The sequence below is a fragment of the Gamsiella multidivaricata genome (genome assembly GCF_025024155.1).
Source record: "Gamsiella multidivaricata strain RSA 2152 chromosome Unknown BC939scaffold_128, whole genome shotgun sequence".
Classification (NCBI taxonomy): Eukaryota; Fungi; Mortierellomycota; class Mortierellomycetes; order Mortierellales; family Mortierellaceae; genus Gamsiella; species Gamsiella multidivaricata.
In genome coordinates this window covers 1-21,991 of record NW_026251836.1, presented here as the reverse complement: position 1 = coordinate 21,991, position 21,991 = coordinate 1, and the positions used below count along the sequence as shown (strand labels likewise).

At 47.5% G+C, this 21,991-nt stretch overlaps 9 protein-coding genes across 9 annotated transcripts; 2 read left to right on the top strand and 7 right to left on the bottom strand.

The window, feature by feature from the left end:
* Nucleotides 1–654: 654 nt before the first annotated feature.
* Nucleotides 655–990, bottom strand: BC939DRAFT_482074 (uncharacterized protein; the record flags this gene model as incomplete). The annotated part of the gene is made up of 1 exon (XM_051559084.1): nucleotides 655–990. One exon carries the CDS (start codon nucleotides 988–990, stop codon nucleotides 655–657), a length of 336 nt encoding a protein of 111 aa, XP_051406446.1.
* A 2,963-nt stretch (nucleotides 991–3,953) lies between these two features.
* BC939DRAFT_469303 (uncharacterized protein) lies at nucleotides 3,954–4,704 on the bottom strand. Its single transcript, XM_051558004.1, has one exon. It carries the CDS (start codon nucleotides 4,559–4,561, stop codon nucleotides 4,208–4,210), a length of 354 nt encoding a protein of 117 aa, XP_051406445.1. The 5' UTR covers nucleotides 4,562–4,704; the 3' UTR covers nucleotides 3,954–4,207.
* A 1,737-nt stretch (nucleotides 4,705–6,441) lies between these two features.
* Nucleotides 6,442–10,258, bottom strand: BC939DRAFT_46051 (calcium-activated chloride channel-domain-containing protein). Its single transcript, XM_051556887.1, has 7 exons — nucleotides 9,658–10,258; nucleotides 9,191–9,502; nucleotides 8,387–9,040; nucleotides 8,145–8,285; nucleotides 7,974–8,040; nucleotides 7,125–7,849; nucleotides 6,442–7,039 (listed from the first exon to the last, which is right to left on the bottom strand). The coding sequence occupies exons 1-7, from the start codon at nucleotides 10,075–10,077 to the stop codon at nucleotides 6,512–6,514; spliced, it is 2,847 nt and encodes a 948-aa protein (XP_051406444.1). The 5' UTR covers nucleotides 10,078–10,258; the 3' UTR covers nucleotides 6,442–6,511.
* BC939DRAFT_46097 (uncharacterized protein) lies at nucleotides 9,991–11,223 on the bottom strand. Its single transcript, XM_051556953.1, has 3 exons — nucleotides 10,846–11,223; nucleotides 10,137–10,513; nucleotides 9,991–10,038 (listed from the first exon to the last, which is right to left on the bottom strand). Exons 1-2 carry the CDS (start codon nucleotides 11,064–11,066, stop codon nucleotides 10,228–10,230), a joined length of 507 nt encoding a protein of 168 aa, XP_051406443.1. The 5' UTR covers nucleotides 11,067–11,223; the 3' UTR covers nucleotides 9,991–10,038; nucleotides 10,137–10,227.
* Nucleotides 11,224–11,852: 629 nt separating this feature from the next.
* On the top strand, nucleotides 11,853–12,953 carry BC939DRAFT_508358 (uncharacterized protein; the record flags this gene model as incomplete). The annotated part of the gene is made up of 1 exon (XM_051560988.1): nucleotides 11,853–12,953. One exon carries the CDS (start codon nucleotides 11,853–11,855, stop codon nucleotides 12,951–12,953), a length of 1,101 nt encoding a protein of 366 aa, XP_051406442.1.
* Nucleotides 12,954–13,086: 133 nt separating this feature from the next.
* On the bottom strand, nucleotides 13,087–13,904 carry BC939DRAFT_485472 (methyltransferase-domain-containing protein; the record flags this gene model as incomplete). Its single annotated transcript, XM_051559313.1, has 2 exons — nucleotides 13,087–13,366; nucleotides 13,471–13,904. The coding sequence occupies 2 exons, from the start codon at nucleotides 13,902–13,904 to the stop codon at nucleotides 13,087–13,089; spliced, it is 714 nt and encodes a 237-aa protein (XP_051406441.1).
* Nucleotides 13,905–17,198: 3,294 nt separating this feature from the next.
* On the top strand, nucleotides 17,199–17,561 carry BC939DRAFT_377963 (uncharacterized protein; the record flags this gene model as incomplete). Its single annotated transcript, XM_051551705.1, has 1 exon — nucleotides 17,199–17,561. A coding segment is annotated over one exon (363 nt), but the record flags the coding sequence as incomplete, so codon positions are not given.
* Nucleotides 17,562–17,916: 355 nt separating this feature from the next.
* BC939DRAFT_403887 (uncharacterized protein) lies at nucleotides 17,917–18,985 on the bottom strand (the record flags this gene model as incomplete). The annotated part of the gene is made up of 2 exons (XM_051552772.1): nucleotides 17,917–18,528; nucleotides 18,608–18,985. 2 exons carry the CDS (start codon nucleotides 18,983–18,985, stop codon nucleotides 17,917–17,919), a joined length of 990 nt encoding a protein of 329 aa, XP_051406439.1.
* Nucleotides 18,986–19,718: 733 nt separating this feature from the next.
* Nucleotides 19,719–21,648, bottom strand: BC939DRAFT_46023 (uncharacterized protein). The gene is made up of 3 exons (XM_051556851.1): nucleotides 20,206–21,648; nucleotides 20,058–20,101; nucleotides 19,719–19,949 (listed from the first exon to the last, which is right to left on the bottom strand). The coding sequence occupies exons 1-3, from the start codon at nucleotides 21,529–21,531 to the stop codon at nucleotides 19,841–19,843; spliced, it is 1,479 nt and encodes a 492-aa protein (XP_051406438.1). The 5' UTR covers nucleotides 21,532–21,648; the 3' UTR covers nucleotides 19,719–19,840.
* Nucleotides 21,649–21,991: the final 343 nt, after the last annotated feature.

Sequence of the window (21,991 nt, the reverse complement as noted above, 5' to 3'; positions counted from 1 at the left end):
GAATCAATAAAGAAAAAGAAAAAGAAGAAGAAGGAATGGATGAAGTAATGCGGTCGTTGGCCAACTGAATGGGATGACAATATACACGCGTCTCAGGGTACAGATCATTGACGGCATCGGTTATAAAATACTGACGGACGTTTGATTGACCAGCTTTTGTTTCTGGAAAGTCAGACATTCGTGAATGTATGTGCGCAAATAAACCGATAATAGGCGCCTTCCAAGGAGTCGCACGCTCCAGAGATTCTTTCCTTTCCTTGTGTGAACGTGGGACCTGAAGGATGACAGACGGTCCGCTAGCCTATCGACCAACCATAAAAAAGCGTGCTTTCCCTTCTCGCTCATCAAATCATGTCTATCAGCGTATCTGCAAAGACGAGTAAGATCCAGGGATTGTGCATGTATGTCTTCTGTGTCGAAGCGAGAGTTGTGGACAGACCTCTGTAACGTTTGAACAACACGCAATCATTCGTACACAGAGTTCTCCGTCCTAGCACTGGCAGACTCGCAGAATCCTAGGTCTAACGCATCTTTGGCTTCATGGAATCAAGTATTGCACCAAAATTCCGATGTGTATTCAGCTACAAGGTTTCAATCCCCGCGTGGTCTGTGTGTAGTCTAGCATGCGTGTCCACAGGAAAAAGAACATCCGTCTTATTGTCGACTGGCAATGGCACGGAGTGCAAGATGCAGGCACAGGGATATGAGGGCAGCAATAATGCACAGAGCCTTGGTATATGGGGAGAGCGTAATGCAACGGTCCATGGCATTGTTGCCGTCTTCTTGGCCATCGTCTAGGACAGGCTTGTATAAAGATTCGGACGCGTTGAAGCCTGGTGTAGCATCAAAGGATCTCTCCATTGGTAAGGTGACTTGAAGCGGCATGGCGAGGTGGACGTTGGGGACCAAAGCCACGAGAGGGAGGTCCTGCAAAAGGGGAATAATGGAGTTAGGGGTGGTTCTAGGGTATCGATGAGTGCTGGCAGGCATGATGTGAATGTAGAATGCTGCAGGAAATTGGGGGGAGGATGGTCCTCATTTATAGTCGGACGCGAATCCCTGCGTTGTTTGTGATATGTCTTAACTGTCAGTAATATCGGCCATAAACTTTAATTTGTACATGGTCAAGATACCCCTACTCGTTTAACTGTTTCTTTTGCAGCCTTTGGGGGCGAGGACAGGAACAGTTGCCTTGGGTAAGATAAGATTCTTGAATTAGAGCTTTAATCGTAGTTGAGGAAGATACTACAATGGAGTCCGCGTCAAAAAGTCCCAGCACAAATAATTTTACAATAAAAATTTCAATTCATTCGGCATTGTTCTCTACGTGAGGGATTTTTCACGTACACTAGGAACAGAGCCAGAGCACTCACATGCAATGCCATTCAGAATGGCCATGGGAGTCATCATGTCAGCTTCGAAAGTCATACAACTTTCCGAAGAACCCTCACAAACCAATAAATAGAACATCTATCCGTTTAATTATATTCTTAGCGCATCGCAATATGACAAGCGGCCAACAGGAAAATGAAGTCAAAGAAGGGTCGACCTCCGACAACATCGTTTCCTCTCCAGAAGCCTTTTCGATTGCCTCTCCCTTGCGCGACGATAGCGAGGTTCTTTTCGCGCCCTCACTCATCGTCTCTCCATCTCACGGCGATGATGTACCTGTGATGTTTTATTTGCCTGAGAATGAGTCAAGGAGACAAAAGAGCGTGTTTGTTTATTATGCTCCCGGTAGGGGTTTTTATAGCCCCGATCTGGGGCTTGGAGTATTAGATAGCTTAATAGTCTCATGAATAAAAATGGAAGTGGCCTAAATATGAAGGTTCACTCCCAGTACAGTCCCAATTTGGGGTCTGGACGGAACACTCCGCAACGCAGAAGGAGCTACTAGGAATAGTATTTGCTCTGAAGAAATTTCATTATTATTTGTGGGGTAGGCATTTTACGTTGTACACGGACCACCGCGCACTGACGTTCATTCATTCTCAAAAGGAGATGAACTCTATGCTCACTGGATGGCAAGAGACTATCCTGGATTACACATTTAAAGTCATCTACCGACCAGGAGTGCTTAATGTACTACCCGACGCATTGTCACGTCAGCTCCCACAGGAGCTTTGGACGAGTAGAGTACCTATTAATGGACCTACGAAGATTTATAGCTACATGCATCTTATCCAGGATAAGCAAACTCCCAGAGAGACGGTGCCAGAAGACAAACGTAAAACATTGCTAGCCGACACCCACGCGCTAGGCCATTTTGGCACGAATGCCATGGTCAATCATATTCACTCTCTGAACAAAACTTGGCCCTTGATGACTAAAGACTGCTTAGAATTTGTTCAGCGCTGTACAGAATGTCAATGCGTAAATATAGGACGCAAGGGATATCATCCTCTGTCTGAAATCCATGCCCAACTACCCGGAGAGCACATGGCAATAGATCTTGCCGGACCTCTCCTAGGAAGTGCCAAAGGGAACACCATGTTGCTCATTTTAGTAGATGTCTGCACTCGATTCGTCTTTCTCATGCCCATGAAAAATAAGACAGCAGCAACCGTAGCGCGCAAATTATTTAAGATATTTACCATCATTGATTTTCCCCGCATTTTGCAGTCGGACAATGGAAAAGAGTTCGTTAATGAGGTTATGAGAGCGATGACCACAGAGATGGGTGTACAACATCGGTTGATCACTCCATATCGCCCTCGAGCCAGCGGCGTAGCCGAGAACCATGTTAAGACAGCTGTAAACATTATCCGTAAAGAAATCAGAGCGAAGAAACGCAATTGGGACCGACATGTCACCATGGCTCAATTAGCCATGAATACAAGAATTGTTGCATTGCACAACTCGTCCCCTTTTTCGTTATTCTTTGCCAGACGTTTCAACGGCTTCCATAATTTTTCAAACGACAAGGATGAACGATTATCCCATAGTGAACTCTTGGAGCGACTTCAATACGTGACTGAAGTTGTCTTCCCAGCTGTGAGCGCCAAGTCGCGTGCCACTCAGAAGAGAATGATTGAGCGATTCAACAGAACGGTACTGCACAATGAGTTTCCGGATGGAGCCAAGGTCATGACTCTCGATCCTATCTTGGGTGATAAATTGACGCCCAAGTATGAAGGTCCTTACGTTGTTGTTCGTAGAACCACAGGCGGTGCGTACGTTTTGAAGGACGGCACTGGCGATTTGCTTCAACGCCAGTATGCCCCATCCCAACTCAAACTCGTACTCGACGACTACGACGACACCACTTACGAAGTAGAAGAAATTCTCGAACATCGGAATGATTCTGAGGGGGGAGTGGAATACTTCGTAAGCTGGAAAGAGTATACAGAGAGGATCTGGGGACCAGAAGAGAACTTTGTTGAGAGAAAGTGTATCACAGACTACTGGAAGAGTCGCGATCTTCCTGGACCACCTTCTCGACCGCAGCCTCGTCAAACTTTGAAGAGCCACAAGGCGAAGCAGAATCAGCAGGAGCCACTAGTGACATAGCGTCCAGAAGCACGTAAAAATAATATAAACAATTCTGCTGATAGTGTAACCACCCCGAAACCTAAACGCGGTCGCCCAATATAAGCGCAATTAATCGAGAGCTACCCCGCAAACGAGGACGCGGCAGGCCACGAAGCATATTAGCGAGCAGAAAATAGAGAAGTATGAGAAGGGGTTTTTTATGTACTTTCCCCTTGAATCGCGACAGAGGTTTTCTTCGGGCTTTCCCTCGCAAGGCCTTTTGCTTTTTGCCTTGTACTGTTGTGATTATTACAATTGTCATGTAGAGGTTTTCTGAATTTTATAATTTTATTTTATTTATCTTGAGGTTTTCACTTTTTTCCCTCACCGTAATCAATCGGCCCAATATGAGCTAGAAGACCTGGCTTACGCCTCCCATGGGAGGGGAGCTGTGCTATATTGGACAGATACTTCACTAGGATCACATTACATAGAAAAGACCATCCGACGACCTATTTTAAGGGGACCGGACGGTGCTATTAAAGATCCCACTCTTGTCTCGTGCTTACTTGTATTTACTAAGTACGTATAAACCTTAATTTATCGCAAAGCATTCGTCTTAGTTGCCTTGAATAGGAGTAATTAATATTATTGGGTTATGTTTAATGTAGACTACATACCCTTACTAGAATATGAAAGTGGGGGAAGAAGGGTGTAGGTGTTGATAATTTGTGATTTAAGAGAAGCAAACAAAGTCGGCTCCAATAGTACCACAGAATGAGCCATTAGGACAGCAGTTTCCACCATAGTCAGCTGGGCATCCGAAGGTGTTGGCAGGACAGCCTGCTGGCTTTGGGGGGCTGCACTTGTTTCGAATCAAAGAGGACTTTGTTCCTTTCAAGGTGCATTGCTTGCGGTACTCCTGGCACCCCTTCTTAATAATAGGGCAGCAGAGATCAACATTTCCTTTGCATGCCATTTCCTCGAAATCAGTTGCACATCCTCCTGCGGCCGTTGGTGTACGTGGGATACTTTGTGCCGACACGAGGGCCACGACGGTAAGAGCGAGAGCAAGAGCCTTGACAAGCATTATGATATATTTACTATGAAAAAGACAAGATATTTTTTTGATTGAAGAATTAGAATTCAGAGTTGGAAAGAGTGCATATTTTAATAACAATTGTAAGGTACAACCAAGGATGTTAGCATTACCTTTGTGTATATGAGTATAGAGGAAGAGTAGAACGGAGACGTTGAAGGAAAAACTTGAAAAATACCTTTGTTCATTTATACATTTTTGTAATGAAGCTCTATGTCAAGATCGGACATCCTATTCGTTCCTTTTGTTCCAGATTTAGAATTGGATGGGGATCTTTTTTTCCGTTTGGATCTTGGAGGACTCTAAACTTAAAATTAAGGCGACACAGAGCAACCCGAGGTTCATTGCCGAATTTTCATTTTTTTAATAGAAATAGAAAAACTACAGTCTAGAGGCATCGCGCGTTGATAAAGCAGCCATGTCACGATTTTTTTTGTGACCCTTGTAGGTATATCAGGAGCACAAACCTATTCTCTCTTTCGTAGTTCATATTTCGATCGAACATTGACTGTTTATATCCTTGCAGATGGTACTATTGATATGTCCTTGGAAGCGAGATTCACTGACTTAATCCTTACACCTACAGCGAAGCACTTATACTAATAAAAACTAGAAATAAAAATTAGCCGCCTTTTAACATAATGTCCGCAAGAAAAGTAAAGGATAAATCCCATGCTCTCAGGGGATGTAGTTCTAGACCCACCAATGTCTATGTCTAATGGCGCGAAAACTAGTATAGTCTTGCCCCCCAACAATCGCCTCGTTGAAAACTGAGCATGCTGAGCTTAGCAGGAATTGATGGTCCATTAAATAGGTTTGGTTAGTCACTGGGCAGAGAGGATTACCTTTTTGAGCAATCATGGCTTTAAGGCGATGAATGTATGCTTGCATGCATAGAAAAGTCTAATATGGCTGCGAGATTGAAACTATTTTCTTGATTGCTGAGATGTGCTCGTTGGTGGGTTTGTCACAACACAATTGGTCAATTATGGTTAAGAGAATGTTTATTGATCTGAACACCGCTTGTCATCACTGCAAAAAACCCTAAATAAAACCCTAAATAAAACCCCAAAAACCCTAACGTTCATGCACACATACAGTCGAAACTGGTTTATCGGCCCATTTCATCTGTAAAATTGGGCCGATAACTCTAATTGGAATTAAACCTCTGAAAGGACTATTCTAAAGACGAAAAATACAATCACCTATTCAGTCACATGCTACGCTGAGTCCCTTATGTGCACAAAGATATTGTAGCTTTGTGCGACACGCGACTGTATATGTAGCTATATATGTGGCTGTACTTTTCGTCTACGTTCAGTCAACTTCTTGTGCTCGTGTCATCCTCCCAGAGACCAGAGGGCACTGCAGCTGTGACTTCGCCATTTCTCCAGACAGAAGTTCTCATGGATATGGCAGCCATTTTGGGACTACTGTTTGACACCATCCGCTTGTCCAAACCCATCAAGAGCAACTGCAACAACAACATGAGCTACGACAGCAGCGGATGTTGAAGGAGGAGCACTTGTTGGTGTTGGTGCATGGTCAAAGACGAGAAGGAAACCTGTGTGAAGCTCATGGTTGGGGAACGATGGGTAAAGAGGAGTTGATGGGTTACAAGCGAATGAGAAGGCTTTATTGAAATTGGAGATGGATCCTCATCTTCACAAGCTGTGGTTGAGGATCCATCTCCAACTTCACTTTTCGAATTCTCATGTAAAAATACGTTTGCGCATGAACTTTACTCTAGTTGGTGAACCTTGCTCATCAACAACCCTCAGATGTAATTATGCTACCTGTCGCTCATTCACTCAGTCCCAGATTATACCTCGACCGTGCCTGTTGAAGAGCACAAGCATTCTATCAAATTGGTTTCGTAAGTTGTCTATTGTTCTGTAGCTGTTTATTATTAATCAGAAATGGGGTCGGCATTCGGATGCACTAGATCTCGTCCACCGCTTTCTTCGCGTTCTGCTTCCTCTTGCGTCTCTGCTGTCGCCGTCTAAGCGCCGCCTGCGCATCGGGTTTGAATCGACTCATCCATGTGCCCTCAAATCCACTCTTAGCGGTTCCTACATTGCCGTCGCCATGCGCCGCACATCCACATCCGCCTGCCTTGATCAGCGCCTCCAACTCCTCCTCGTCTTCCTCGTCATCGGCTGCAGGATCCCCCAGACGGTCGTTGCCATCGCCCGAAGGCGAAGTCGAGCCGCCGCCAGGAATACCATCCTTCTCCTCGTAGTTGGTATAGTTGTCATCCAGTAGTTTCTTATGGAGATCGTAAATGTCCTCGTCTTCCGACTCGTCCGTGTCCGTGTCATGATCTTCGAGCACCTCATCCATTGCAGGCTCCTCATCATCCAGCGCAAGCCTCGCGTAGTAGTTCTCGCGTTCAATTGCCAGTTTGACCGTGCGTGGCTGGTCGCGGACCAAGTTGGCGATTCCCACTTTGAAAATGAACACCAGGTGCTAATGATGAAAAACGTAGAGAAAAGGTTAATTTTGAGATACATATATTTTTCGCGCATTCTTATTTTCCATCCGTAATCATTACCTCAAAAATGAAAATAAACAGCAGACGGACGGCCAAAAGCGCGTACATGTTGTCTCCGGACTGCGCGACCCATGGCAACTTCATGAAAACATTGTTCTCCATCCATTTCGACCGGAACGCAATCAGGAGGGCATTCGTCAGCACCGAGACGTGCGTCAGCAGCATAAGAATGATGCTCCAGCTTCCGATATCCTGAGTATGTTGTGCAATGGGCCGACGATGCTGCGTCAACAGCTTGTACGCATCCACACGTCTCTCCAGCACGTTGTTCAGCAGCGCAAAGATGGGCGCGATCGGAAAGGCGGTAACAAAAAGTGTACAGAACCCAAACTGAATCACCAGCTCGCGATATTCCTCAAACATGCTGGGGTCGTAGTTGGGTAACGTGTCGTCCTTGGCCCACTGAGGCGGTTTCACCATGTTCTTCTTGTCCTTGTACTTGCCCTTGAGCACTGTCTTTTCCGCCAGTTCATTCTTGAGGTTCCACCACTTCTTGGCCTGTGGGACAGCTAGTTCCTGGAATTGGTTCAGGAATTGCTTACCAACAAAGACAATCGCCAGTTGAATAGTCAGCTCACCCATGCAGGAGTCATTTGGACATCGATCATGAAACTCCTCTTTGTTGATCAGAGTACTGCCAATGTTGTCTTTGAAATAGGCAATGTAGACCAGAGCAGAGTAAAAGTTGACGAAATCAAATAGGAAGCGCTTGACGATCAGCGCATCTAGCATAAATGAGAAAACATGAGATCCAGAGACGTTGCGGTTAAGTTTCAGGCGGACCACAAGATGTCGGAGAATACTGAGAAGGGTGGGGTGCCCGATAAGAATCCTCTTTCTCATGCCTACCTTCGTATTGGGTCAATCGTCGGTGGTTCTCATTGTCCGTAAGTATCTTTGCAATCCTTGAATAGACCTACAGCAGCGCAACATAAAATACAAGCCGTTAAAAATCAATCTTCGGTTTACACGAAGATCCAAAGATGCTCGAATACAACAGCATGTCTCATGGTCGCTTACCGTGCCAAGGATCATGATAACGACCAAGTTCAAGATAGCGGTAATGACAGTGACAACATATGAATTAAGGTGACCATGTCCGTTCTTTAGCCAAACGTTGAGGAGGATCAGCGATCCCACAGATACGATGACAATAGCAATCTGGGTTGATGGTATGTGAGAAATAAGCGTTGTTAGATACCGCACTGCTTCGACCTCGTCTTTTTGTTTTAATTCCTGGTCGCAAATGCACTTGGACTTACAGAGATCAAGACGACTAAGATGCTGATTATAATCGAAATGAGCTGCTTGTACCGCGGATAATACAGCTCCATCTTCCCTGTCACAGGCGAAATCCTCGTTCCTGTCGGCTTGAACTCCGGCCGTGCTCTCTCATGTCTTTCAAAGTCCAGGGTGTTCCACTGGTACGCGAGCACATTGCTCTTTCGCTTCCAGTACTCAACAAACAGCGACGACCAGACCGCCATGAACAGCGTAAAGGGCAGTGTGAGCGCATTGTCGAAAATGTCCACCAACTGTGCACCCACTTCGTTGTTGGGCAAAAAGGCATCCCCCTTCAAATAAAAGTAGTTGATCAATCCGAAGATCAAGAACACGAATCCGACAATTGCAGCAGAGACTAGCCATTTAGTGTAAAAGTCGATCCAGGCAAAATAAAGCGCAATCTTTTCGCCATAGTAGAATCGGATCTCCTCCAGCGGTTGTGGGCGACGTATCCTGATCCATTCATTGAAGAGAAGTGTGCGTCTGTTGGGAATCGGTTTGACCTTGGACTTGTAGGAGCCGTCATGGAGAGTGAACATGTCCGTGATAGCCTTCTTATCCACTACAGTTCTGAGGGCATAGCGATCGCCTCGCTTGGTCCTAATCTTACTGCGGATAACAATGCTCTCCGTCTAGATGTAGATGAAAGAACACGATTAGACGAAGAAACCCCCCCCCCCCCCCTCCCTTGAAGAGTGTGTACGACATTCAACGTCATATGCATTGCTACAGCCCAACTTTGGATGCGTATTGGATCCCCAGGGGGCTTTGAAAAGACTTACCAAATTGCCGCGTCGGGCAGTACCGAAGAATCCGTCCTTGCCGTCAGTGCCCATATTGGACCCCACACCCGATCCATCGGGCTGGATTCCTCCGCCATGACGGACAATATCACTCCACTTACGGCTCTTCTCTGCCAAAGCGTACTGTCTCAGCTTGCTCGCCTTGAACAGTAGCGACTCGGCGCGAAGTGGCAACGATACATGGTCGAATCGCTGAATCAGTTGCCAGAAACGACGGGCCCAGGCTCCCCGACCCTCAGCGTTGGACACGGCAGCATCAGAAGCAGCCTTTTCCTTCTCCGTTGGGATATGCTATGGAAATTTGGAGGGAGGGAAGAGCACGCAGTAAAATTAGTTGGTGAATAATCTCTCATAGAGGGCCATAGAAATTCCGAGCATTCTTCTCCTGATTCAAAAATAAACACTGCACTCTCGGACAGGTTATATAAGAATTATCAAGGGCATACCGTGAGCTCGACCTTGTATCGCAACCTTTGGGCCTCAATACACAATCTCCAGAAGGGCGCGTACACCTTCATATACATCTCGTCGCCATCGATATTGGGCTCCTCCTCAATGACCAGACTCTCCCGCAGCATTGCCTTCTTGAACCGAATTTGAAGGCGCTCCAGTTCCTCAGCCTTTGCGATCTTTGAGTCCATTGGTGCAGCCTCTACGTCTTTCTCCCGTTCCAATGCCGCAAGTCGTTCCTTTTCCTGTTGGTTGAGAAGCTGGCGCTGCTTCTCCAGCCTCTCTTCCTTGCGGGCCACTGCATCGCTGCTCGTAGAATCAATCTCAATGTCCGAAAGACTTGGTCCAAGACCGACGGCGGGAGGCACGTCTGACACCTTGCGGAGGTGTTCAGGGATTGGGTATTTGAAGATCATGTCAAAGGCCTGGGTCTCGTAAACGATGTTGGCTAACGCATCAGCGCCCTGATGTTCACCTGTTTAACCAGCGGACAAACCAGAAGAACCGTGCGAATAGAGGGAAAAAAACGTAAGAATAACAGGTGTTAGTTTCACCCTTGAGATTTGTCAGGTTTCTCTCCCGTTCAGGAACACTAGTATGCATTTTTCGGTAGGAAACGTACTGAAGGCATCAATCGCATCCTCGACACGCTTGTCGGGGTTGCCGAGTCGGTAGGTCATGATGGTATCGAACAGAACGACATCCGACCCATAGAACAACGAGACCACCCTCTTTCCCCCCAGCTCGCGTGTCGTTAATCTGTTGGGCGGATGGCCCTCTGTATGGCGAGGACAATCCTTGTGCTCATCGTTTTTGGGTGCCCTTGATTGGTGATTCTGGCCCCTAGAGTTTCTAGCATTTTTGTTATTATTGTTGTTGCTAGCGCCTGAACCTGCAGCTGCAGGGGGTGGATCCAGGCTGGAAGAGTCAAGGGAGGCGAGGTGGTCAAAGACAAGGTCAGGATTGGAGAGAGAGGGATCCGTAGGGGCGGTAGGCCCCTGGGTGCGCTGTTGACGAGGTTGTTGCTGACGAGGTATCTGCTGTCCCTGAGAGTTTAGAGAGGCCAGGTCGACCACTGTCGACTGATGAGGATGAGGGGACAGGCGGGAACGAGCATAACAGTGTTAGTTGAGTGTGTGTGGATGTGATATTTGCAAGGTGTGGCTGTGGCATTGCTGTATTACCTCGTCCCTCTCGTTTGGGCGCATGGGGTGTGGACGAGAAAAGAAGGTCGATTGAGGTGCCGGTTGAGAAAAAGGAAGAAGGAATGGTGGGCGATGCAAGGAATTCGATCGGGAAAAGAGATGATGTGATGAAGAGATGAAGGATAAAGAAGAGCTATCTGGGCAGAGGATATGAAGTATACACATCCAGAGCTACTTTGTTTGCACCCCGGCCCCTCCATGCTTGGGTTTTAATGTTTACTGAGGCTGCAGCATGATATACCCATCATCATGTTTTCGTCGACCCAGTTGGTTCATCAAATCCAATGCTCACAACCCTATTCCAAAAACAACAATACTGGACACTACTTCGAGTTAGACATCCGTCGTTGTGTGGTCTAGGTAAACGCGAGACAACCATGAACAACGCTACCTTTCGTTCCCAGAGACAAGAGATCCTTCCAGCACTGCAAATGACGCAAACACGATCCGCTATAGATTAGCGCATCTTTTTCATTCTTTACCATTGTAGGGATGTCTGTGGAAATTGCATCCCATGGTTCGCTCACTAACATCTAGGCCACAATTAGATAAGCTGTATATATCCCATTCTCGATCCACGGCTTGTTTGCTCGGATGTCTTTGGTCCTCTTGTGGATCATATCGTAGATGCAGGCACATCAAGAACCGTACCATGCAAATAAAATGGATACCCTTGGATACAAACAGTAAAGCCTATGGACAAGATTCCTGCCTTTGTTATTACATTTCTTATCTGTATTCCTGTATAGTTTGCTTGTATACAGAAAATGTGATCGACAAAGGGACAGAGGCGCCAGAAAAGTAAAGGACGCAAATGTGTCCACAACGAACCGAAGAAAAAGATCCACAATAAACACACATCGTGAATGCTTCTCGATGTTGTTTAATAAACGTACCCACTGTAGCATCGCAAACGCGTAGCAACCACTCTTCCTTCATCCAAGAAAAAGAAAAAGAAAAAGAAAAAGAAAAAGAAAAAGAAAAAAATGGACTCAAATAGACGCAAGTTCCTCGCTGCCGCATTGGCCTACAAGTCCTCAAAACTGATCCTCGATCATGCAGTCCAGTCCGACCTCAAAGCGCGCCAGCATTACCATGATATCATCTTTTCCTCCTCGGCCATCATTCAACAGCGTCTACAACAATCTCAGACGCAATGCAGTCTGATGTTCAATTTCCTTGGCGTGACACCAACGCGAGCGGCAGCGATCGCTCATGTAAATCCGAGCACTAACAGACCGACTGACGGCTTCCACAAAACAATCTATCAGGATTTGCTGTGTATCAGCCGCATGGAAAAGTACTATCGTTCTCAAGAAGCAATCTGCAGCCCAATAGAAGGTCGTACCAAGCATGACGACGTGGCTAAGAATATCGGCGAACAGTCGAAGGACACAGCGCCGGGATGGCTGCTCCGGTCAATCAAGAGCCGACCGAAGAAGCATGTCGTCCTTCAATCGAACCAAGGTTACCCACGATCTACAGATCAACTTACTTGGCCGGATGTACTGGAGTTGAAACAAACAATACCCGCAACGGAACTTACGTTCGAATCACTCTCGACATTGACGCCTACATCGTCAACGCGGACGTCATTTTGGCCACTACGCACGGATTCTGAATTCGACTCTGACTCTGACAGCGTACGCTCTCTCTTGCTATCGCCCAAGTCCCAGCCTTGCGATAGAACTGCATCTTCATCTTCAGATGTTGATCCCAAGCGCCGCATGAGTGGTGCGAGCTCCTCTATGATCCACATTTCATCGATGGAGGATGTAGAATCGCAGTTGTGGACACTGCCAACAAATGCGGATATGGAAGATAAAGGCGCGCCGGCAACTGCTACACGTGCTTTAGCTGCTGTCGAGGCATTAAAAGTTGTGAATTGCATGCGAGAGAAATTGGAGCACGCAGAGCAGGAGATGCGACTCAGAAGGTTGGCGCTCTCGGATGCGTTGTTGACGCGGGTGGCATGCCTAGATGCCCGGTCAGGCAACCGTGAATACGGGGAGTATGTAGTCCCTGCAAATAACGCCGACAACGCAGGTGTTGGATGTGGAAGGGATGGGCTATATGCACTGTGGTAAAAATCTACCGCTTCCCAAACAAGAGATAAAGGGAGCAGCGTCAACACAATAAATAATGCAAACATTGAAAAGTGTTTATTGTATTATATGCAGATGAATGTCTAGGATGTCGCCCATGGCTTTGTTCCATCTTCTACCTCTTCTTGTAGATACATGGCTTTAGCAATGAAGGGCCTTCTGAAGGGTTGATCTCTTCGACCGGGGAATCCTCCTGGACTTTCTGCTTCTTGCTTCCTTTCTTGCTCTTCTTGCTGCTTGGGACGTTAGGGTCTGGCTTGATGAAATCAAACATGATAAACATCTTGTTGGAAGAATCCGAGTGCTTGAGCTCAAAACCTAGTGACTTCAATGCGGCCACAAAGGCATCCACATCCGTAAAGCGGCTGATCACCTCGGAAATCTTGAGTTGTCCACTTTGGTTTTCAGAGAAAAAACATGAACAAAAGCGTTAGATTGGTTATGAAAGCATTTAACCATTGGTAAACACTCCAAGAGAAGCACAAAAATGATGTCTTACTTGGGCTTCAGAACCCTAAATGCCTCCTTCAAGAACTTCAAGAAGTCCGTGCCCATCAAACTCAGGCAGAAGATGGCCACATCCACTGAGGCGTCCTCCAGTGGCAGATGTGCAATATCACACGCGGTCACTCGCTCGTTCTTGGCGACCAGATCAAACGACAGGACCTTGTGCTTGGTCAACTCCTTGGCGATCTGGGCATCACCGCACCCCAAATCCGCAATGACCGTATCCTTGGGCATCTGTCGCAGCTGAGCAATAAAAATATCAACGGGGTTCTGAGGCCACGCCTCAACCTGCGATCGGAAGCCCTCGTGGTATTCGTCAAAAAGCTCGGGTTTAGACTGAAAGAGATCGAACGCCTCCTCGCCAGTGGTCGTGTAGAGCTGCTCGTTGAGGAAACGGAATTTGCCGCCAGCCAATGTCTTCTTCATCTGTTCCTGGAGTTTTGTCAGCTTGGGTTGTTTTGCTACTGGAACTGAGGCCAAAGCGGGAGCGGGAGCGAGCGTTGCTGCCAACGTAGGCGCGGTCTTCTCCTTTTTAGCAGCTGACGTCGTCGTCGTCTCCTTCTCCTTCTTATTCTTCTTGTTCTGCACTGTTGACTTGATATCTGCCTCATCCATCAGTGTTTCATCCTCATCTCCATTGCCAAGCGAGCTCTGAAGTTCCGCCAGAGCGCTGTTGGTGCGATTAAGGGCCTAGAAGAATGAGAATATATGGTCAATTCTATTGCATATCGCGTTCCAATAACTGATAGGTTACAAATGGCGCAGCTCTTACCTCCAACAGCTTCTCGCGCTCCTGGGCGAGCTGTTGCTGCTTCCTTGAGGCATTGCTAGCAGTCTTGTCCTTCTTGTTCGTGCCCTTTGCGACAACAGGGGTGGCAGCAGCAGGAGTGGCAGCAGCCTTGCCCTTCTTCTCCCCGTGCAATAGCTCCGGTACAGCCTTGGTGGTCAGATCAATGCCCTCCTGCTCCTGCCTTTTCTGGAATTGCTTCAACAATCTCCTTTCCTTGTTGGTAAGCTTTGCGAGCTCTGGATGGATCTCCTTCTTTTTTTGCAGTACTTTCTCCTTCTTCATTTTCTTCTCCGAGTCGACTGAATTCTCGGGCTCTGCAACATCCGCATCGCCACTCTCACCATTGTCCTCAACCGCTTTTTCTCTCGATTCCTCTGCTGATGTTTCCTGATCGACAACAGCAGCGGATTTACTAGACTCAATAGCAGCAATATAGGCAGCCTTCTTGATCTTCCTCTCCAGTCGCTTGTTCCGCTTTTTGAGTACTGCCTGCTCTCCTTGATGTTGACTCTCTATCGCATCGGCCATAATAATGTCCCCGCCCTTGTCCTTTCCACTGATACTGCTGTTTTTCTTCTTGCCCTTGCCTTCCAGTCCTGCAATATCCTTCAGATCGACCTCACCTTGCAATAACAGCTCGGCAGCGGCGGCAGGGCCCGAAATCGCATTCAATTTAGCCCTCTTCTTTTCCTCCTCCTCCTGAGCCTTCGCTTTTCTCAGTTCTTTGGTGGATCTGTTCCAAGATGCTCGTTCCTTGAGAGGGACAGGTTCAGGGATCCAGCCCCAACCCAGCTTGGGTTCGGAAGGAGGTCGTTTCTCGTATACCGGTTCCTTTTTAAACTTTTTCGAAAACGGAGCATTGGAGGTTGAAAGTGCGATCGGAAGCACAGAGGATGCTGATGTGTCTTTGTTTGTTGTGCTGGTAGTGGTCGTGCTGGTTGTTGTCGCAGTAGTGGTGGTTTCTGCAGTTTTCGTAAAGCTAGTTGAACTGATGCTGGTAACCGACGAAACAGCGTCATGCTTGCGTTTCTTGAGCTGTTCCTTTGGAGCCTCGACAACAAGGTTTCCCACGTTGAACCCTGGGATAGCGAACATGGTGCCGGAAGTGTGTAGAAGGATATTGCTTTGGTGAACAAGTAAGTGCGTAGAGCTCCCTTTGGGACAAAAAAAAAAAAAAGAAAAAGTGTAAACACTGTGACCGCGATGCAGATAAACTCAAAGCACGTGCAATGTATAATTTTTGCTTTTTTTTTTTTAGAATGGCCCGACTCAATTCAAGGGAGATAAAAATTTACAATTTATATTGCATGGATTTTGTGCCAACCTCCACAAATGCAAACACAAAAAGCATAGAGGAAATTTTAATCTCTCTTAAATTGAGTCGGGCCAATACAAGCTTAAAAACATAAAAAAATAAAGAAAGAAATAAAAACTGCCTCTACACCCTGACTTCACAGACATCGTCTTCGACAATGTCGGGGAAAGTCACCCATTCTGAACGCCTCAGTGTTATATTCGCTATTTTAACTGCAGATCTCGTCATTCACTCAACGCCAATTCTTTGGGCTATGCTTTTGATACCGAGTTTTATCCGATTGTGATTTCTCATACTTGAGTACATAATGAAGTTGACTGGTATTGATGTACGGACGTGTAGGTGCGGTCGCGCTTGTGGTATTATTGCTACTGTGGCACTGGTGGCAGCGATGATGGCGATCAAGGCGGTAGCGTCGCACTTTGAGAGCAGTTTCCAAGATCGAGGCCCTGAGTCGCAGCATAGTACCTTGAGGATGAAGAAGAGTGTTGCTTTGAAGAGTGAGCGGGTAAGCGTTTCCTAAAACACATACAAAGTCTTGAACAAGGGAACGCGGTTGCATTGTCATATTCTCCCCGCAGTTTCCAGTGTTATAAGCAGACGATCGTGGTGGCCCTTTATTTTATCACCTATTGTGCTCAACAAATTATTTCGGCCTGTTCATCTCCTCGCTCGTGCTCAATAGCCGAGCTGACGCGCCCGAAGGACCATTTTTGCGCGTCAGTTCACCAGTTATGTCGACGCGTTCAATGCCCAATCCCTACCCATTTTTGACAGCGTATAATGTCAGTCTGCCTCATAGAGTGGCTATTGCAGTCATGAATGTCATCAAAGTTCTTCACTATAGACTTGACCGGCGGCTGATCTCTCCTTTTCTTTATTCATTGGTGCGCTTTCTTTGAGCAGCGTTCTCTGGTATTTTGAACGACCTGTAATCTCGCCAACAGAAGCGATATAGTCGTAATATCTTGCGAACGCTGTTGAGGACAGGTTCTGGACCACTTTCCCCCTCATCTTTCTCTTTGTACCATCTCCCACATCATTCTATTATGTCTCTTCGTCAACGTCGCCGAGAAAGAACCCATAACATTCTCCGCGGATGCCTGTTCTAGACGTGCTCTGCTGCTATGGATATACCCCGATTTTCTTTTCATGTGGCGTTGATTGGGCACGCATTGATGCATGCTTTTCTCCATCGACGGGGATCTGAGCAATAGTCGGGTATGTTACGCCAATGGAACAGTTGATGCTTCAGCGGAAAAGCGAAAGTGGACGAACAGTAGAGTAAACAAAAGAGAGGAAGGAAGGCCCAGAACGCGACCATGCGCTTGACTTCAGCATACGACGGCTACGCTGCACGCCTTTTCTTGCATCAAAAATTATCCCCGCGGAGATGAAATAAATTTGGACCAAAGGTTTCGAGCCCTGTGCGTACTCGTATGCAGGATGTTTGCTGCATGATCAGCCTTCCATTCGTGAGGTCCATAAATATAGGAAGCTCCGCTGTCCTTCCCCTCTTCCTTCCTCTTCACCACTCGACTTCCAATTCACATCCTCTCAAGCCAGGCAAACAACCAACCAACCAACCAACTCCCAAAGTCCAATCACAATGCCAGACCATTTCTACACTACCGATCCCAAAGGCGAGGTCGCTCAGGAGGCCGGATACCATCTCGAAGGCATTACCGGCTACCTGTACCCAAGCCCCACCAACGGAACTGTCCCTTTGCTCCGCTGGTTCAGCACCAACGGCGACCACTTTTACACGACTGATCCCAAAGGTGAAGTCGCACCAGAGGTTGGATACAAGTTCGAGGGCATCACTGGCTATCTCTATCCAGCAAACACCAATGGCACCATTCCCCTGTATCGCTGGTACCATGCTGACACTCACGACCACTTCTACACCATTGATCCCAGTGGTGAGCTCGCCCCAAGCGCTGGATACAAGTCCGAGGGTATTACCGGTTACCTCTACCGCGATGCCACCAATGGAACCGTACCTCTCTTTAGATGGTACAAGAAGTAATGAAGACAATGTGCACATGCGCGGAAGCCAAATCATTTGAACGTCTGCCATGTCGTGTTCGCCGCGTAGAATGTAAATATGTCGCGAATAAAGTAACAGCGAATGACGTTTTATTCGATTTTGTTCAAATATCTGCTGTGCTGTGTGTTGAGAAGATTAAGGTACGAGTACGATTGTATCACAGAAGCGGAATATAGGGTCTAGTAAAGCAATGGATACAAAAGAAATTACAGCGGTAGTAGAAAGACAATGAAGCAGATGTTTACAAAGACCATCACAAAGGTGTTGTCCTAGCGAGGGGTGCTCAGCACTCTCGTTCATACGGTTCAAGATAATCGATCTTGAGATATTCAAAGATTTCGCGTTCGGTCCGACCAGCGACCCATCGCCCCTCGTTAACTCGCTTTCGATTCTTGCCACGAATCACACCCTCAAATAGGCCCTTGTCACTCAGTCGCATGCCGCGGTTGGCTGCCAATAGTCGCATGCTGCGGTTGCAAATGTCATTACCCGTAAAGTAAAGGAGGACCGCACCGAGATGTATCCAGGGAACAATAAGGATATCAATGTGGTGGTGCACAGCATCTGGTCCAGGCAACTTGCAGATTCCCATGTACTTGAAATGTTTTGGTCTGTTAGCCATATCATCCGACCACGTAGGTAGAGAGAGGTGGTCGACGAGAAATCCTTGGTTGATGAGTTCGCGCATTAAGTGATTCATGATTGCAAAGAGTTCATCCCCATTGTCGACGTTGGGCCGCGCGATAACAATATCGATGTCGCCACAGTCGGGTTTGCCGCGGCGATATGAGCCCGTCACCCGGGACTCGATATCAAGATGGAGCTGCTTGGCGGCGCTTTCGACAACTTTTCCGATTTGCGCGACTTCTGATCGTGGGATTCTCTTGAGTAAGTCCTAAGGGAACATTATATGGTTAGCACACGCACTCTAAAACAGAGGCATGTATGCAGAGACGCTAAGAATCGATCCTTACATCGTAGTATTTCAATCCAGATATCTGATTCTTAGTCAAGTCTGGCAGTTTCCTCAAATCGTCGAGTGTCCGAAGTCCCTTGTTGTACCACTCCGTGGTCTTTTCCGAGCCGACACCATAGACACTCTTGAATAGTGTTTCCACCTGCTGCCTTTCATTGTCCCAGTTCAGGTGATCGAGTTTCTTAATCCTGCCTAGTGAGACGCACTCGCCGATTTTTTGAGCAATCTTTTTGCCGACACGGGGGACCTTGAGTGCCATCTCTTCAGACGTAATCTCATAGTCCAGAGCACGGATAGCAGTGATCGCCTTGCGATAGTTGATGACTTTGAAACGCTCGTTGGAGCCCTTCGTCTGAATGTTGTCGTAATGATCCATGAGGATCTTGAGCTAAAGGACGTTGGTACCAAGTCAAGGAAGATGAAGCGAGTAAATAAAGGTCTTAGGTCACTTGGCGAAGGCTCTTCTTTCGACAAAACGACATCAACGTCCAGCTGTACCTGTTCAATAATTGCTCTATTGTAGCGCGGCTCGTCCTTCCTGCCTGTTACATGAGGTGACTCGCACTGGTACTTGTATTTGCGTCGCCTCTTTCCCTGTTCCATCCATAAATGAAATTAGAAATCAGCCTAGAACAACCGGCTACAGCATCTCCAACACGACTCTCTAGCGCAACACATAGCTGAAAGCGCTTACCTCTGGGACTCCAGAGCTGATGATCTGCAGCAAGACCTCGTCCTTGGTCGACCCCGGCGTACGTTGTGGACAGCGGTCCACCCAATGGCCGACCTCCTTGCATCTGAAGCAGCGGTTCTCTCGCTTCAGCCGCTGGACCTCTTGCTGTGTCAGGCCATGAGTGCCGCGCAGGCCACCTTCTTGACTCACGTCATCCTTCCTGTCACTCTTCGCACCACCCGTCGCTCGGGCGGTTTCGTCCGCGGCTTCAGCCTCCTCTGCCCCGGCCTCTTCTGCTTCGACGTCGCTGTCTGAATGTCCATCGTCATTATCGTCGCTCTCAGAAAACTCATCGTCCTATTGCAGAAATCAAAGTCGGACACGACTTAGAAACTCCGCAGCGAAAAGTAGTTTGCAAAAGAGAAGCATTAATGACACGGTCACTTACCCCGAGCGAACCCTCTTGGATACCCTGCATAATTTCCTGGAAATTGAGCTGATGTTTGCTGTCAACAGAAAGGCCATCGATGGTGATGCTGGTTCTCCTTCTGATCTGATTCAGATTGGTCTGAGAAGGAGGTGGAGTATCCTGTTGAGGTGAGCTGACGTGCATTGGGATTTCGGGCCTCGAGAGGACATACGGTTTCGGCTCCATGGGCCTCTTGTACTGAAATTGGTCGTCAAAGAGATAAAGAATTCAAGACAATATTAGGCTGTCTGTCTTAAATATCAAAATCATCATTCGTTTACGCGCGCTACAAGAACACCCATCTACCATAATAGTATCGGATAACCATTCTCGATTGACAATCGCGATCGCTGGCTATCGAGTGATAATAAATGAGAAAAAACGTTCATGAATAGCATGATTCATTAATGATTCAACAGGTAAATATTAAGTCCAGAGCATAGTCTACACCCACATTGATTTCACTGACGTTCAAAAACCGTTTCACAGCCTCGATATTGGATAGCGCTGTAACAATATGAGTCGTGTTCTCTTGATCCAGTGCTGGAATGTCTGGCTTCACTCGTGGATCCGTCGCCAGTACCTTGGTCTTGGGACCGAGCCATTCACCTCGAAGTTGAAGCACACGCTCGCACATAGTACTGAAGACCACCTTGTCCATCTGCGTAGGAATCACATACAGCTTGAGAGATGATAGTGGGGAGGATGTCGGCTTGGTCTCTCCTGTGCTCTTTGGTATTGGCGGTGCAGACGACGCTTCAGGGATAGCCTTCTCATCCGTCCTATCTGGGCCCACGCGTTCGTCCTCGTCTAGAGTAATGACGCTGGGTGCAGTTCGCTGTGCGGCTGAAGTCCTAGAAGTTGACCCTGGAGTCCTGGCAGTCGGAACTGAAGATCTACTAGCTGCGGAAGAGTGTGCCGCGACCGGCTTTCGTCTCGAGCCGATCATGCTGGCGACTGATCTTACAGGCTCCTTACCCTTTTTGTTCCTTCCCACAGCCGCGCTGGCAGAACTGTTAGATGGTTCATTGGATGATGCGCTCTGCGGTGGAGACAAGCGTGGCTCCTTGTTCGGCTTTGGGGCCTGTTCAACCTTTTGATCTACGTCCCGATCTCGCTTAAGGCCCGCTTCCTTATCATCAGTTGTATCAATTGCATCGCCATCTGCGATCACGACTAATATTGGTTCAGCTTTGTTCTCTTGCTCGTTGTCCAATCCTGGTGCAAAGTGCACCTTCTTGTGCGCAGGCAGTATCGAGGATGGAGGAGCAGTGTCCACAAAGAGTATTTGATCGGTATCTTGGGTAAGGTCATTCGCAATGGGTCCGCTGCCCTCGGACGACAGTGACGATGAAAGGTCTGTTTGCCCTTGTGTGACTAAAGATCTCACGCGCTTCTTGTTCAGCGACTCGACTAGGATCTGTGGGCCAATCTCGAGGCCGGTCGGGATCGCGCCGGTGTCTTCTTCCTCTAACATCTTCTCGAGCGCATCGAGATGCGAAGAAAACTCGTCATTATCCTGCGGAGGAGCGGCAGTTGGAGGACAAGGCAGGTCAAAGATTGAGACAGGGGGCCTCAGCTTCTTGGGAGGTCGAGTCAACGCGTATGATAGTGGTGCTTCGCCCGAGTCGGCGTCAGCTAAAGAATTAGATGATGTGGGTTGGATCGGGGAAGGAGGCTCAGGAAGGTTAAGAGAACGAGACGTCGAAGGTGAATTGGGAGGTGAGTGTGCAGTTGGGTTGGTTCTGAAGGCGGAAGAGTTGTTTTCAGCAGCGGACATAATTCGCAATGGCGAGTGCCGAGAGTGCTTGGGACAGCTCGCGTTGATGAGAGGAGGATGGCGATCAGAAATGAGAGATGGGAGGAGGATGAGGAAACACGGCGATGTAAATGGGAGCGAGCGCTGGAGGAGTGCAGCTTGCAATTTCTCACACAAATAGACAAATAGAGTTGCCGCCCTTTTCTGACAAAAAGCAAAGTTGGTGGCAAAACAGGGACAGTGAAAAGGTCCCTCCTCGCGGGGCATCGCGTATCAAAAGCGTACTTAGCCCCAATACTTCTCACTTGAAAAGTCTTACTTACTCATTCATTTGCAACTCCTACAATTTTATATCGTCGCGCTACATTTAATATTTTTAGCAGTTTCAGCAGCTGTTCTTTGTAAATGAAGTCCACCTCAGTCATCTTACTTAGTGAGTAAGTGGTGATCCGAGGTGCTCGTTGTCGGCATCGGCAATGAC